General features: G+C 41.6%; 1 protein-coding gene across 1 annotated transcript in view; it reads left to right on the forward strand.

Moving 5' to 3' along the window:
• The first annotated feature begins 1,298 nt into the window (after nucleotides 1-1,298).
• ptc (protein patched) overlaps nucleotides 1,299-15,208 on the forward strand; it is a 118,179-nt gene continuing 104,269 nt past the window's right edge. Inside the window, exons 1-2 of the mRNA XM_067130854.1 lie at nucleotides 1,299-1,643; nucleotides 7,833-8,025. Coding sequence (XP_066986955.1) covers nucleotides 1,506-1,643; nucleotides 7,833-8,025 — 331 coding nt within the window. The 5' untranslated portion in view covers nucleotides 1,299-1,505. The remainder of the gene's footprint in view (nucleotides 1,644-7,832; nucleotides 8,026-15,208) is intronic.

Consider the following 15,208-nt stretch of genomic DNA (forward strand, 5'->3'; position numbering starts at 1 on the left):
AGTCTCCTGAAGAGACTATAAACGAACAGCTTTACAAGTTTCTTCCTTACTGAACTATTTCATCCTTTAGTTGCTCTCTCTCTCTCTCTCTCTCATGACTCATCCTGAACTGTTTCACTCACGTCTTATTCCTCCTTAACTTCCCGGACGGCCAGCGAAGGGCCATTGCAACCAAAAGTCATTTGGTGTGACGTATAACCCGTTAAGACTTCTACTATCGGTCTAGCCTCCGAATCACGCTAGACCGACCACCCTCGATAGGCCGATCCCCACCAGGCAATCTGACGATGAGAGGAGGCGCAGCAGCAGCCGCAGTAGCTCAGTGCCCTTGCAGGCTGTGCTTAATATCACAGGCACTGTCTGAAGGGGTGATGAGTAGGACGGGCCCCTGGGGTTACGTGCTGGCGGAGGAGGAGGGGGAGGAAGAGGGTGAGGGACGGTGCCAACTTTACCAATACTAAGTTCGTCGTACTCACAGGGGCGCCCTCCTCCTATAGAAGCGGCTGTAGCACCAGCCCCTCTGACCAAGATAGCAGCGAAATATCAAAAGGGCTTTAATTTAGATGACAGGGCAAAGACATGAGGAATGTGTTTAGGAGCAGATCGAAGTATGATTGGAATGATACGAACTCTCCCGCGCTCTTTCTCTCTCTCTCTCTCTCTCTCTCTCGCTTTAAAATGTTTCATTCCGTTCTGTGCTGGTGCTGCCGCTTTGCTATATGCATATCATCCCGTCCGTACGGAGGCGATTTACGCCGACTTAGGGCGATCGCGGCTCTTTGGGAAGTTGGCTCATGATAATTTAACATTGCATGTCTTCGATGCGTTGACAATGGCGTTATTCTTTCGCCGCCTGAGTCTAATATTTGAAGAAAAAGGAAACACGGTTATAACAGAGTTTCTGTCAGTTGAGTCTGAGGCGCCTCGCTCTTGTGGCAACGCGACCGGTTCATTTTACATCGCAAATTTATTTCAGAGCTTCTGAGGCCTTTTTCCTCCCGCGAGAGGACCTCAGCAACGCTTTCGCGACGCAACGGTTCCAGTCCACGGCGACGGAACGCGTCGGTGTTACAAACTCGACGCAAATCAAGAACATTGCCGGCGATCGTTCGATAATCATCGTAACTCTGGCGGTGCCACTTGTGCGGCCGCAAGGTGGGTGGCCCACAATCAGGCGGCCCCGTTGCCATGACAACGGCAGCCAGCCAATAGGGAGCTGAGATTGGGGCGGGATTCCGCCCAAGCCCCGCCCCTCATCATGATGGGGCCACAAGACAACGTTGTGGGGGAAATTCGACGTTTAGTTGACGCTGGTTGTTCTTGTTGTAAGGTTCGACGTGTTGTGAGTGCAGTGTTATGAGAGTGCCAAGTGTGATGATGTGGCAAGGATGGGGGCCACCGTCCCCCGTGGTGCTATAACGTGCTGGCCCCCTTCTGTATACGGTGACGAAGGAGGCGCAGCCGCAACTGGCAAGGCGGCTTTCCTGTGAATCGTGTGGTGTGACATGGCAGTCGCTGTGGGAGGCGAAGAAAGTGCTGGCGAGGGCGGCGTGGTGTGGGCGTCCGGGTCCCGCCCGCATGAAGACTTGTGTACTAGAACTAGCTGGGCTGACGCCCGCACCGCCCTCGCCCATATTAACAAGGTAAATGCCGAGCTAGGAAGGGCGCCATACATTCGACCCTAACCTCAGCCAATACCACCATCTTGGTGATCAACACCATCATCCACATCCTTGGCTGGGGACTCTCTCTCTCTCTCTCTCTCTCTCTCTCTCTCTCTCTCTCTCTCTCTCTCTCTCTCTCTCATAACACCACCCAAGAGCCACAGAGCTCTTTGGCACTACGCTGAGCTCTTGGGGAATTGGCTGAAGGTCTTTGCGGAATGAACGCATAATAAACGTGTTCCTTCATTGTACCGAGTTTTTTTCTTTATTTTTTTTCTCTGCCAAAAAGCGTAGCTGTAAGAGGGCCAAGTGGGGCGGGAATGGCAAGAGGTAGACTTTGAAACGTTGTAAGAGAGAGAGAGAGAGAGAGAGAGAGAGAGAGAGAGAGAGAGAGAGAGAGAAAAGATGCCTTCTCTCCAAAAGTTCTCTACACACACCACACACACTCACTCTCTCATCTGTGCAGTAACCTACCCATACTCTTGCCTTCCCCATCTCTCTCCCCTCCCCCTAAATCTCTCTCTCTCTCTCTCTCTCTCTCTCTCTCTCTCTCTCTCTCTCTCTCCTCATTCTCTCAACATTACAACACCCATTCATACTCTGCTCTCTGCTCATTCCACTGACACACTTCGCTTTCTTTAATGGCTAAGCGGTTTCGTGCCATAGCATCGGTTAGGTCTAATCGTATAAAGTTGTTATCAAAGTGCTGTAACGCCTTGTATGCCGTGTATGAAATACATTCATACACTGTACGAAATACACTCATACTCTTTATGGCCAGTTATGTATGGGCCTAATAGGTTTTAAAAGTTACCATGTTTTTGATGAGAGTACATCGTCAGTTAGTTGATGCTCTCTCTCTCTCTCAATGTCATAATGTAATAGTTTTGAAAGACACCAAATTTCTACTGATAGTACATAATCATTTAGTATTCTCTCTCTCTCTCTCTCTCTCTCTCTCTCTCTCTCTCTCTCTAAGTTAAATTGCAATTGTTCTGAAAGTGACCAAAATTTTACTGAAAATACATTAACATAACATAAAGTTTATCTCTCTCTCTCTCTCTCTCTCTCTCTCTCTCTCTCTCTCTCTCTCTCTCTCTCTCTCTCTCTCTCTCAAGTTTATCTCTCTCTCTCTCTCTCTCTCTCTCTCTCTCTCTCTCTCTCTCTCTCTCTCTCTCTCTCTCTCAATAATTCCTTGGCCTTTAAAGTTTTTGCTGACATTTTTTTTATTCAATTGGACCGCATATAAGTTATTCATTTTGTACAATGAGAAATTTTCCATTAAAGAAAATGTTAGAGGTTAGAAACATTGGTAGCTATTATACAGATTTATCAGCCATTTTTATTCACATGTTTCATAACACGATCACTCCCATGTTAAATATAATGTTAATGTAACCTCAGGTAGCCTAGCAACAGTAAGACTAAGTGCCTTGAAATTCTTCCAACACGTAGTCACGATTCAGCCAAGCATCCCATTGTAACTGGAATACTAGAAGCTAGGGGCTAAACGGTTCTTGCTTTTGACTGAATTATATTCAATAATTAAGTATGAAGGAGTAAACTCAGGTTCTTCCTGTAGAATGTAAAATTACCACATTGTCAAAAGTGGTCATCATTCTGTGAGCTCCAGTAGAGGGGTAGAGTAGAGTAGAGCCGTCAGTCCACTGTAGACATTAGTAGAGCACGTTTGCAGCGTCCATTCGACTCCTAGCTGTACCTACTTTTTTACCTTTTACTTTATCTCTGTTCCCACTTCCTTCTTCCATCTTGCTGTCCAGCCACTCCAACTCCCTCTTTTCACCTTAAGCCCCGAATGGTTGAAAGCGTCCCAGTGCTTAGCCTTACAGCCAAATTTTCACGAATCAATCGTTCTGTGGGGTATTTCCGCCAGGGGAGGCTTACGGCAGAATAATAATGTAGAATTTATTCTTTTGATCTTCTCAACTGAAGTAAATATTCATTCTTTCCTACTAGATCTTTCTCCTCATTTCTCCAAGTGATGCTTTTCATGTTTAACAGAGATGAGATGGAATGGAATGTCGAATTTAGGCCAAGGGCCAAGCACTGGGACCTATAAGGTCATTCAGCGCTGGAAGGGAAATTGACAGTAAAAAAAAAGTCTGAAAGGTGTAACAGGAGGAAAACCTCTCAGTTGCACCATGAAACAATTGTTAGGAGAGGGTGGAAAGTAAGACAGAAGAAAGAAAATATGAACGGAGGTACTGTAAAAGGAATGAAAGAGGTTGCAGCTAGGGGCCGAAGGGACAATGCAAAGACCCTTAAGTAATGCCTACAGTGCACCACGCGAGGTGCACTGACGCCACTGCCGCCCTACGGACGTTTGAGTGAAAACAAGCAAATGAATTTCAGTAGTATTCATATTTACGACTTTCAGAGGGCAGAAATTTGTTTCATCAAATTTCCAAGGTCGCCTTCTTCATGTTTCTCAAATGACGCAAACCTTCTCATCATCATTATTCATTTGATGACAAACTCTCACGTCTGAAAGACAGGTGACAAATTCCCATATACTGGTGTATGGTGCAGTATATACCAAATTCCATGACCGTATTGAATAATGTATGTTTCGCTCACTAATCCTGAAGAACACTGCTCTTCCTATTGTTGAAATACAAAAAGATTATTAAGCTGACCAATCAATGACAGAAATATCCAGTATTTTTCGAAGAGAAAGGTTCTCACATATTACTGATAGAAAGGGAATGTCCTTTTTCAGTTTTCGGTAAAAGAAAACTATTGTGCCGGCTTTGTCTGTCCGTCCGCACTTTATTCTGTCTTAAAATCTACTGAGGCTACAGGGCTGCAAATTGGCATGTTGATCATCACCCTCCAATCGTCAACATACCAAATTGCGGCCCCCTAGCCTTAGTATTTTTCAATTTAATTAAGGTTAAAGTTAGCCATGATCGTGCGTCTGGCAACTATTCAGGATAGGCCACCACCGGGCCGTGGTTAAAGTTTCATTGGCCGCGGCTCATGCAGCATTATACCGAGACCACCGAAAGATGGATCTATTTTCGGTGGCCTTGATTATGCGCTGTAGCGGCTGTACACAAAACTCGATTTGTGCCGACGTAACTTCGGCGCATTTTGTACGTTTTTTTTTTTTTTTTTTACCAACAAAACAGACAAGTACCATATTATTATACTAAGAACAGTGTAAAAATCCCACATGGTACTAATAATAAACATAAAAATTGAATGAATTAAAGGAATAAGCCAAAACCATTGTAGCCGAAATGACAAAACTATGTCGTATCCACAAGTTGACAAAAAGACCTGTATCTTCTCGTTTATAGCGTTCTACGCCCGTCCGTCCGACCAGAAATAAGTCAATTTAGTAAGATACCTGTATCAGATAAGTATCAAACAAGTATGATACATGTATGGAATCTTATCTCAAACAAGTATGATACATGTATGGAATAAGTATGATACATGTATGAAATAAGTATTATACATGTATGGAATAAGTATGATACATGAATCAAACAACTATGACATGTATCTAATAAGTATAATACATCTATCGTATAAGTATGATACATGTATCAAATAAGTATACGTATCATTCATGGATTAACAAGAAGATTATGTTAAAATGTACTTAAGGGCAATATAACATGGAATCGGTAAAGTCCAAACTGATACCAGTAAAATAGACGGAAGTCCGCCGTGTTGATGATGCAAAGCCCTAAATTTACCTAATCCTGTTTACCAACAGGAAATTCGAACTTTACTGATTCAGCGAAAAGTCCCAATATCCTCTTGGTCATAGGATCGGAAGTCCAATATCTTACCGGTAAATATACGAAAGTTCAGTATATTAGTGCTGAATGACCGTGAGTCCAATATCTGTCGAATGAGACGACCGAAAGTCCAAAATTTATCCGATAAAATGACCGAAAGTCCAATATTTATCCGGTGAAATAACCGAAAGTCCAATATCTTTCGAATTAAAGACCGGAAGTCCAATATCAATAGAAGGAAAGGATCGAAAGTCCAACATCTCTCGAAAGAAATGACCAGAAGTCCAAAGTCTCTCGAAGGAAATGACCGAAAGTCCAACCAATACCTCGAGTTTAATGACCGAAAGTCCAATATAAGTCCAAGATTTTTCAGAGGAAATGACCGCAAGTCCAAGAACTAGGTGGTAAGATGACCGAAAGTCCAGTAACCTATTTACGAAAAGGCCGATGAAAGTCCAATTCTCAGGCCTGCGTAACATTTCTGGAATGAAAATAAGTCCAACAGCTGAGTAATGAAGTAAGGGAACGCAGAATACATTAAGAATTAAATGACGGGAAGTCCAGCGTCCAGCTAATTGAATGACCGGAAGTCAATGTCCAGTTAATTAAATGACCGAAAGTCCAACACCATACTAATGTCAAGAGGAAAAGTCCGGAAATCGCACTAAGTGCCGATAAACTGTGCTAACGAACTAACCGTAAGTCCAAATGCTTAATTAAGCTAATATAACGATCCAATCACTTTGATTTGTTGATTCGCTGGATGAAAAAAGTAGCGTCGCGACATTTTATTAGTCCGTGATGTCTGTTTACGAAGAGGCTTGATTGACTGATAGGAAATTATCTGGCGTTACGCCTTAAGTAAACTTTATAAGCGTTCTCTATCCAACTGGATTATTTAAGAAATAAATCTGTTGGTTTCATTAGAGAGAGAGAGAGAAAGAAGCATTTGAACTTGCAACTTACGTCAAGTATACTTAAATATGATTCTGCCTTATTTAAAATCATGTAATTGTTAATCGCTAATTACAGGCTGATTTGCCCACGACAATATTAGCGATTAGCGACTGACCTTGACGTAAAATCAAGGTTAATGATGCCTCTAAGAAGAGAAAACGGGAGAGATGATTATTGATTATCCAGATTATCAAAACCCAGCTTATGACAAGATCGTTCCTCCAACTAATATTCTCAGGTAATATCAGGTATCGGGGAATACAGAAGAAAAGGGAATTCAACATCCCGACACTTTTTTTGTGGGGGGGGGGCCACTAATGCTATTTTAATGGCCATAATTATGTATGTTTGAAATTATTTAAGAATTCAACAAAATCCGAATTTTATTCGTAAAACACATGCATCTATTTCACCACTAAATATTTATCACCGTGTTTTCCGTCCTCGTAAAGGGATGGTGCCACCAGGGCACCTCACGCGGTGCACTGTAGGCATTGCTTATAAGGATCTTTGCAGCGTCCCTTCGGGCCCTAGCCGCAACCCCTTTCATTCCTTTTACTGTACCTCCGTTCATATGCGGAGTTTTCTTAAAGTTCCTTCTTTAAATCCTTGTACTTTATCTCCTTTATTTTCAGGATCTCTTTTACTTTGCTGTCCAACCACACGAACTCCCTACTGTCTGAAGCGCTGAATGGCAGAAAGTGCCCCAGTGTTTGATTTGACGGCCTAAATTTCATAACTCAATCAATCAACGGATGTGAGAAAGGAAGGGGGTTTAGAAAGAGTGAACGAATAGGAAGAAGGAAAATGAGAGGATTAATTAACAGAAAGTGGAGCGAATAAGTAGAAAACGAAAGGAGAGAAAGCAAAAGGCATGATTATAGACTAGCGTATGAGTTGAAATATGGCGGCAAGCCATTATCTTCGTTTGATGATATCTATAGGCCATAAACTCTCTCTCTCTCTCTCTCTCTCTCTCTCTCTCTCTCTCTCTCTCTCTCTCTCTCTCTCATTTTGTCGCAAATGTCAAAGGGTGTTATTGAAAAGCGATTTTTTATGGATTACTTTTTCTCTTACAGGAATCCACTTACGACAGATCCATGTGTTACTGAAAAAATCTCTCTCTCTCTCTCTCTCTCTCTCTCTCTCTCTCTCTCTCTCTCTCTCTCTCTCTCTCTCTCTCTCTCTCTCTCTCTCTCTCTCTCGTGTGTGTGTGTGTGTTCATAAACAAGAAATTATTTTATCATATTACTGACTTTCCATCTGTAAGGCACAATAACCGTATAGCTACCTTCACAGGAGTTGAAGTAACACCATTTTCCAGCATATCATCGGCCTTACGTTCCATATCAATGTACCAATTTTAGCCATTAAATTTTTCCACCTGACTAATATACCCGTCTCCTAATCGTCCTTCTTGTCCTTCTTCTTCTTCCAGGGTAGAGCGACCGGTAGTCGGGCGACCCTGTGGGTACGGACCAAGTTACAATACCAGCTGTTGCAGCTGGGGACATTCTCGCAAAGACATGCCGGAAAAGTATTGTTCGTGGCGCTGCTCGTTCTCGCCACCTTCTGCGTCGGTCTCAAGAGCGCCACGCTCCTCACCAACGTCCAAAAATTATGGGTCGAAGGTACGTATGGCGCCAGGCCGCGCCCCTGGGTGTGCACGCAGTGTGTTCAGTGTCATTTCAGTCCTTCACAGGGGCGGGAAGACGAGGCATCGACGGAAGTGGTATGTTTAACAAGAAAGCAGAATTTAACGTTAGCTTCCGTCATTTCTTAAAAGAAGAAGAAAAAAAAGCTGGGCTGGGGAATAAAATTAACAGAAGACATCAGTGGGGAAGAAACTGTAAGGGAATAAATTGAACAGAAGACATCAGTGTGGGATAAATTGATCTGAAGACATCGGTGGGGAATCAGTAGAATACAAGAGGTCGATGGGGAATAAGCTTGAACAGAAGACATCAATGGGGAAGAAATTGTAATGGAATAAAGTGAAAGGAAGACATCAGTGTTGGATACAGTGATCAGAAGACATCGGTGGAGAATCAATTGAATAAAAGAGATCGGTGGGGAATAAATTGAACAACAGACATCAGTGAAGAATAAATTGAACAGAGGACATTAGTGGGGAATAAACTGAACAGAAGACATCGTTCCGGGGATAAATTGAACAGAAGACATTGGTGGGGGAATAAATTGAACAGAGGACATTGATTGGGAAATAAATTGAACAGAAGACAATTGTTAGGGAATTAGATGGATATCTTCTGTTCAACTTATTCTCCACCAATGTCTTCTGTCATATTTATTCCCCCCCCACTTCTCTTCACTTTCTTCTGTTCAGCTTAATAAATTGAACAGAAGACATGAGTTGGGAATAAATTGAACAGAAGACATGAGTTGGGATTAAACTGAACAGAAGAGATCGGTGGGGAATAAACTTAGCAGAAGACATTGGTGGGGAATAAATTGAACAGAAGACACTGATGGAGAATAAATTGAAAAGAGGACACCAGTGGGGAATAAACTGAACGGAAGACATCGGTGTGGAATAAAATGAACAGGAGATATAAGTGGGGAATAAATCGAACAGAAGACATCAGTGGGGAATAAACTGAACAGTGGACATTGGTGGGGAATAAACCGAACAGATGACATCGATGAGGGAATAAACTGAACAGAAGACATCAGTGGGGAATAAACTGAACAGATGACATCGAAAAAAAAAAAAATAGGTGGGGAATAAACTGAACAGAACAACTCAGTGGGGAATAAACTGAACAGATGACATCGAGAAAAAAAATAGGTGGGGAATAAACTGAACAGAACACACCAGTGGGGAACAAACTGAGCCGATGACATCAAAAAAAAAAAAAAATAGGTGGGGAATAAACTGGACAGAACAACTCAGTGGGGAATAAACTGAACAGATGACGTCGAGGAAAAAAAAAATAGGTGGGGAATAAACTGAACAGAAGCCACAAGAATCACCAGCAACCTCCTAAGGTTTATCATCACAATGAACGTAGAGAATCTCCTCTCGTTCAGGATTAATAAATATGGACTTAATTAAATTCTCGTGAGTTTGACGGACTTAATGAAAGTCTTGTGAGTTTGATGGACTTAATGAAAGTCTTCTGAGTTTGATGGACTTAATGAAAGTCTTCTGAGTTTGATGCGGGAAACAGTAGCTGATAGAAGACGGACGTGCGGAAATTAAGCGAATGAGGGAGGGGGGGGGGGGAAATTAAGAGGTGGGTATCGCGTGCCTGGTGAAGTGATGGCCACGGACGATTAAGCACATAATGAAATAACCCCCCGCCCCGCCCCGTTCTCCCTGTCATCTCCCCTCTCCTCCTCCGCCTGCCTCTCCCCTCAACCCCCAGCATCTCTCTCTCTCTTTCTCTCACTCGATCTCACTCACTCGTGTGTTTAATAACTCTCTCTTTCTCTGTCTCTCGATTACGTATGGATTTATCCTTTCTCTCTCTCTCTCTCTTATAAGAACGAATCTCTCTCTCTCTCTCTCTCTCTCTCTCTCTCTCTCTCTCTCTCTCTCTCTCTCGTGTGTTTAACAACCCTCTCTTTCTCTCTCGAGTTTGTATGGACTAATCTTTTCTCTCTTTCTCCCTCTCGTAAGAGCTAATCTTCTCTCTCTCTCTCTCTCTCTCTCTCTCTCTCTCTCTCTCTCTCTCTCTCTCTCCTCTCTCTTTCTCTCTTTCTCTCTCGAGTTTGTATGGACTAATCATTTCTCTCTTTCTCCCTCTCGTAAGACTAATCCTCTCTTCTCTCTCTCTCTCTCTCTCGTGTGTTTAACAACCCTCTCTTTCTCTCTCAGTATGTATGGACTAATCCTTTCTCTCTCTCTCTCTCTCTCTCTCTCTCTCTCTCTCTCTCTCTCTCTCTCTCTCTCTCTCTCTCTCTCTGTGTGCAGACGGGGCGTGTTGATTTAGCGGTTGGTAGAATCTATTCACCTCGGTTTATTAGTTTATGTTTGTGACGTGTCTTTGTGGCGTTTGTGTGTTGTTGTTTTTTTAGGGTGTTGTGGAGAGGGGGACTGGGTGTTGTGGGGCGGGGGGAGGGGGAAGTGGATGCCAACAACATTTGATATTACATTATGGACATGATGAGGCTTATGTCATAGTCTGTTAGAACACATTAGATAATCTCTCTCTCTCTCTCTTTCTCTCTATTATTTTTAATATCTCTTCCTTTCTCTCTCTCTCTCTTTAGTATTTTTAATATCGGATTAAATCCTTTCTCTCTTTCCCCACTCTTGTGAGAAGTAATCCTCTCTCTCTCTCTCTCTCTCTGGGACGACAGGTTCTCATTGTAATTCCTGTCCCGAAGGCCCGGATATGGTGGTATTAAAATGGGACGTTCTCAGGTTTAATGCGTGTTGTTACGTCCTGCTAATCTGCAACTCACAAACTGACTTCATTTCTCTCTCTCTCTCTCTCTCTCTCTCTCTCTCTCTCTCTCTCTCTCTCTCTCTCTCTCTCTCTCTCTCTCTCCAAGGTAACTGTAATATCTTGGAAAGGTATGAAGGGTTGTGAGCCCCTTGGTAAGAAAATGTGTTACCTACTTGCGATATCTAAGGATGTTTCCACACAAGAGTACAAAACATGTCATAAACACGTGTCGGCAACTTATTGCATGCATGTCACACACAAGTTGAAGACAAGTCGACGACCGCAAAGGGAGAACGAACGTTTGGCAAATGCTGGATAACCATTCGAGGCACTGGTCAGAAATACCCATAAGTCTATGACAAGTATTCAACCTGTTTGTGATGTGCCTGCGATAAGTTAGTGACCTGTGTTTATGACATGTTTTGCTGCAGTGTTCCCCATTGGCGGGGTGGGGGCGTTTAGTGCCGTCAGTGCACCTCACGATGTGCACTGTTGGCATTCCTAAAGCTTCTTTGCAGCGTCCCCTCGGCCCCTAGCTGCAACCCATTTCATTCCTTTTACTGCACCTCCGTTCATATTCTCTTTCCCCCCATCTTGCTATCAACCATCTCCTGACAATTATTTAATAATGCAACTGTGAAATTTTCCTCCTGTTACACCTTTCAAACCTACCTCCTCTCAATTTCCTTTCCAGCGCTGAATGACCTCATAGGTCCCAGTGCTTGGCCTTTGTCCTAAACTCTGTATTCCATATTCCATTTTACTGCAGTGTCGATGCACCTTTAAATTTATAATAACAACATTTCTATTCACTTGCAGATATTACTGATTTTAATTTGACATTCTCTAGATTCACTAACCGTTTTAACTTAGGAACTTGTGTTAAGCACTTAAACTCTTTTTTTTATTGTTATATCGCATTTTTTCTTCTTTTTTCTGTTGATGGTTCATGATGTGATACTCGTTTAATAAGACGGAGCAAGTCGCAGACTAAGAGTTGAGTAAACTTTAGGCAAATCTGAAAGTACGCTTAAAGTCCCTTTTCGAGAGAGCCGTTGTATAGGCGTAGTTAGGCCTTAGGAGTAGAAAGTAGAGTGACTTGTTTTCAAGGGCATTCCCTACTACTACTACTACTACTACTACAACAAGTACTACTACTACTACTTGTACTAGGCGTAGTTAGGTCCTAGAGAGCCGTTTTCATAGGCGTAGTTAGGTCCTAAGACTACTAGTTGTTTTCAAATGGCAAGATTGTTATAAAATTAAACACAAGTTAAGAAAATGAAGTACAAACTACGTGCCATTTTTTGTTGTATTATTCAGTTTGTAATTTTTAATAGGTTTTCAAAATCCAATTTAGACTTGCCGAATTAGACCTCAAATTATTAACACGCTTAAGAACGAAAATTTCGAAAAGAATCGATGAAGTTTAGCGAAGTTTTATTTAATAAAAATAATTTAGTCGTAATTTTTACAATCATAATTTGCCTAGTAGTCAGAGAGAGAGAGAGAGAGAGAGAGAGAGAGACGCAGACGCTTATTACACTAATTAGTACTAGAGATGTTACATGATGTAACTGATTTTTCTTTAAAGGCCAACATATGTATGAATGTAGTTTGACAGCTCACAAGCTTTCGCATTGCATAACAAGATTCACTCTCTCTCTCTCTCTCTCTCTCTCTCTCTCTCTCTCTCTCTCTCTCTCTCTCTCTCTCTCTCTCCACGTCCACTGCTCACTGCATCTTAATCTAAATGACGATGTGAGGACACTTAGAATCTGTCATTTATTCATTGTCCCCTTAGGTCGGTCAGTGGGAAGCATGAGAGAGAGAGAGAGAGAGAGAGAGAGAGAGAGAGAGAGAGAGAGAGAGAGAGAGAGAGAGAGAGAGAGAGCCTTTAAACATGGATCCTAAACGTGTGCATGATTTAATAATCTGTTTACTCTGTGTTTACAAATGTTTATTAGGTGTGCGTGTGTGTGTGTGTGTGTATGTGTGAGTTTAGGGGTTATGTGCGCATGCGTGTACGCGCGTCTGTGCCAGTGCCATGTGGCCGTTATTTGGCACCGACAAGATGTGGCCCCGCTGCTTGGGTGGTCCTGTCTGTTCCCTGCCGCTCTCTCTCTCTCTCTCTCTCTCTCTCTCTCTCTCTCTCTCTCTCTCTCTCTCTCTCTCTCTCTTCTGTTGTAAGATTACACAACATATATGCTGTGAATATATTTAGTTATCAAACCATAACTTTGCTCTCTCTCTCTCTCTCTCTCTCTCTCTCTCTCTCTCTCTCTCTCTCTCTCTCTCTCTCTCTCTCTCTTCTTAGCACTGGGGTGCAGCATAAGGGAATAGGGAATGTTGAGAGAGAGAGAGAGAGAGAGAGAGAGAGAGAGAGAGAGAGAGAGAGAGAGAGAGAGAGAGAGAGGGAGGCGAAGTGTGGGAAAAGAGGAGCTTTTTATTTGTGTTTACAATGTACTTGTTTGTTTATTTATATGTTTTGTTATGAAGAATAAGATCCTCGAGTGCTGTATTTTGGCGCCTTTTCATTCTTTCGTTTATTCTTTCTTTCTTTATCTCTTTTTCCGTGTGTGTGTGTGTATGTTCGTTCGTCCGTATGAGATAGATGCGTATATCCAACTGTACATATACCGGTTATGAGAGAGAGAGAAAATTTGATTTGATAACTATATCTATGTATCTATGTATCAATCTATCTATCTATCTATCTATCTATCTATCTATATATATATATATATATATATATATATATATGTATGTATATATATATATATTTATATATCTATCTATATTCACAGTATATATATTTATATCTATCTATATTCACAGTATATATGTTATGCAATCTTACAGAGAGAGAGAGAGAGAGAGAGAGAGAGAGAGAGAGAGAGAGAGAGAGAGAGAGAGAGAGAGAGAGAGGGAAAAAAATTATGGTTTGATAACTATATCTGTATAGCTTACATATTCACAGTATAAATGTTATGTAATCTTACAAGAGAAGAGAGAAAGAGAGAGAGAGAGAGAAAATTATGGTTTGATAAGTATATCTACTGTATATATATTCACAGTATAAATGTTATGTAATCTTACAACAGAAGACAGAAGAGAGAGAGAGAGAGAGAGAGAGAGAGAGAGAGAGAGAGAGAGAGAGAGAGAGAGAGAGAGAGAGAGAGAGATGCGTTTTAGGGCTAAGTGTGTTCAGCAAACGCACAAAGAAATACTTGAGGATTACCACCGAGTCAAAAGGGCTCCGCTTTACGAATAGCTGGGGTTAAACGAGTCAAACACACACACACACACACACACACACACACACACACACACACACACACACACACACACAGAGTCATTACTGCAATATAGAGATGATGAATTAAGGCTAATAGACTTCTCCACTCTTAGAGACGCTGCCGGCACACAAGGCTCATTATTCCTACAGAATAATAAGGGAGTTTCGACCAGCTGTGCTTTTTAGAGAGTCGTCGTAGGCTAAAGTATGAATGTGATTATTTGCTTTTGAAATAATGCTGTTAGAGTTTTATTTTTTCTATTTTTTTGTTTAGTGTGGATAGTATGTTAAGGCTAATGGTATTTAGTGGAAATGTTTAGAATTTGCTCCAAATCTGAATTGTTTTTAATCTTAATCTTTATATATATATATATATATATATATATATATATATATATATATATATATATATATATATATATATATATGATATATAATATTAAAAAAAATTATATATTACATATAATTAAAATTTTATATATGTATATGTATATATAAATGTACATACAACAAACACATATATTATATACACATACATACATACATACATGTCTGCGTGTAAACAAACCCACTTTGCCGTCCGTACACAAATATATTTTCGAGTCGTCAATCAGTGATAAGGCTAACGAAGACATTATAAGAGACAAGTCTACCAAAGATATTGGTCCAGGAGACAGATAAACTCCAGCAGACTGAACCATGATGTCTATCAGCATCCAGTGTCAATTCCAGCACCCCAAAAATACTTTCGGCTCCTCTCCTGCCGCCGCCATCTTGGTCATCCCAATCTGGACGAATCTTCTTCTTTTAAGATTTCAAAGATTTTACGTACAAGGCGTCCCATTAGGGGAGGGGTTAAGACCCTCACAAAATCGATCGGTGATTTTGTTGGAGCTGGGAATGTAGTGATGTGTGTGATGTTTGGTCTGTTCAACATCGCCAAAGGCTTGGTGGTCCATATCTCTCTCTCTCTCTCTCTCTCTCTCTCTCTCTCTCTCTCTCTCTCTGGCGAAGAGCGGCACAGTACAGAGACACTTTCTTATCAGGCTCAAAGCTGCCGCTCTTGTAATGAAGTTTTTCATACCTCGGACCCTTCTTCTT

The sequence above is a fragment of the Macrobrachium rosenbergii genome, chromosome 29 (assembly GCF_040412425.1).
Source record: "Macrobrachium rosenbergii isolate ZJJX-2024 chromosome 29, ASM4041242v1, whole genome shotgun sequence".
Taxonomy (NCBI): Eukaryota; Metazoa; Arthropoda; class Malacostraca; order Decapoda; family Palaemonidae; genus Macrobrachium; species Macrobrachium rosenbergii.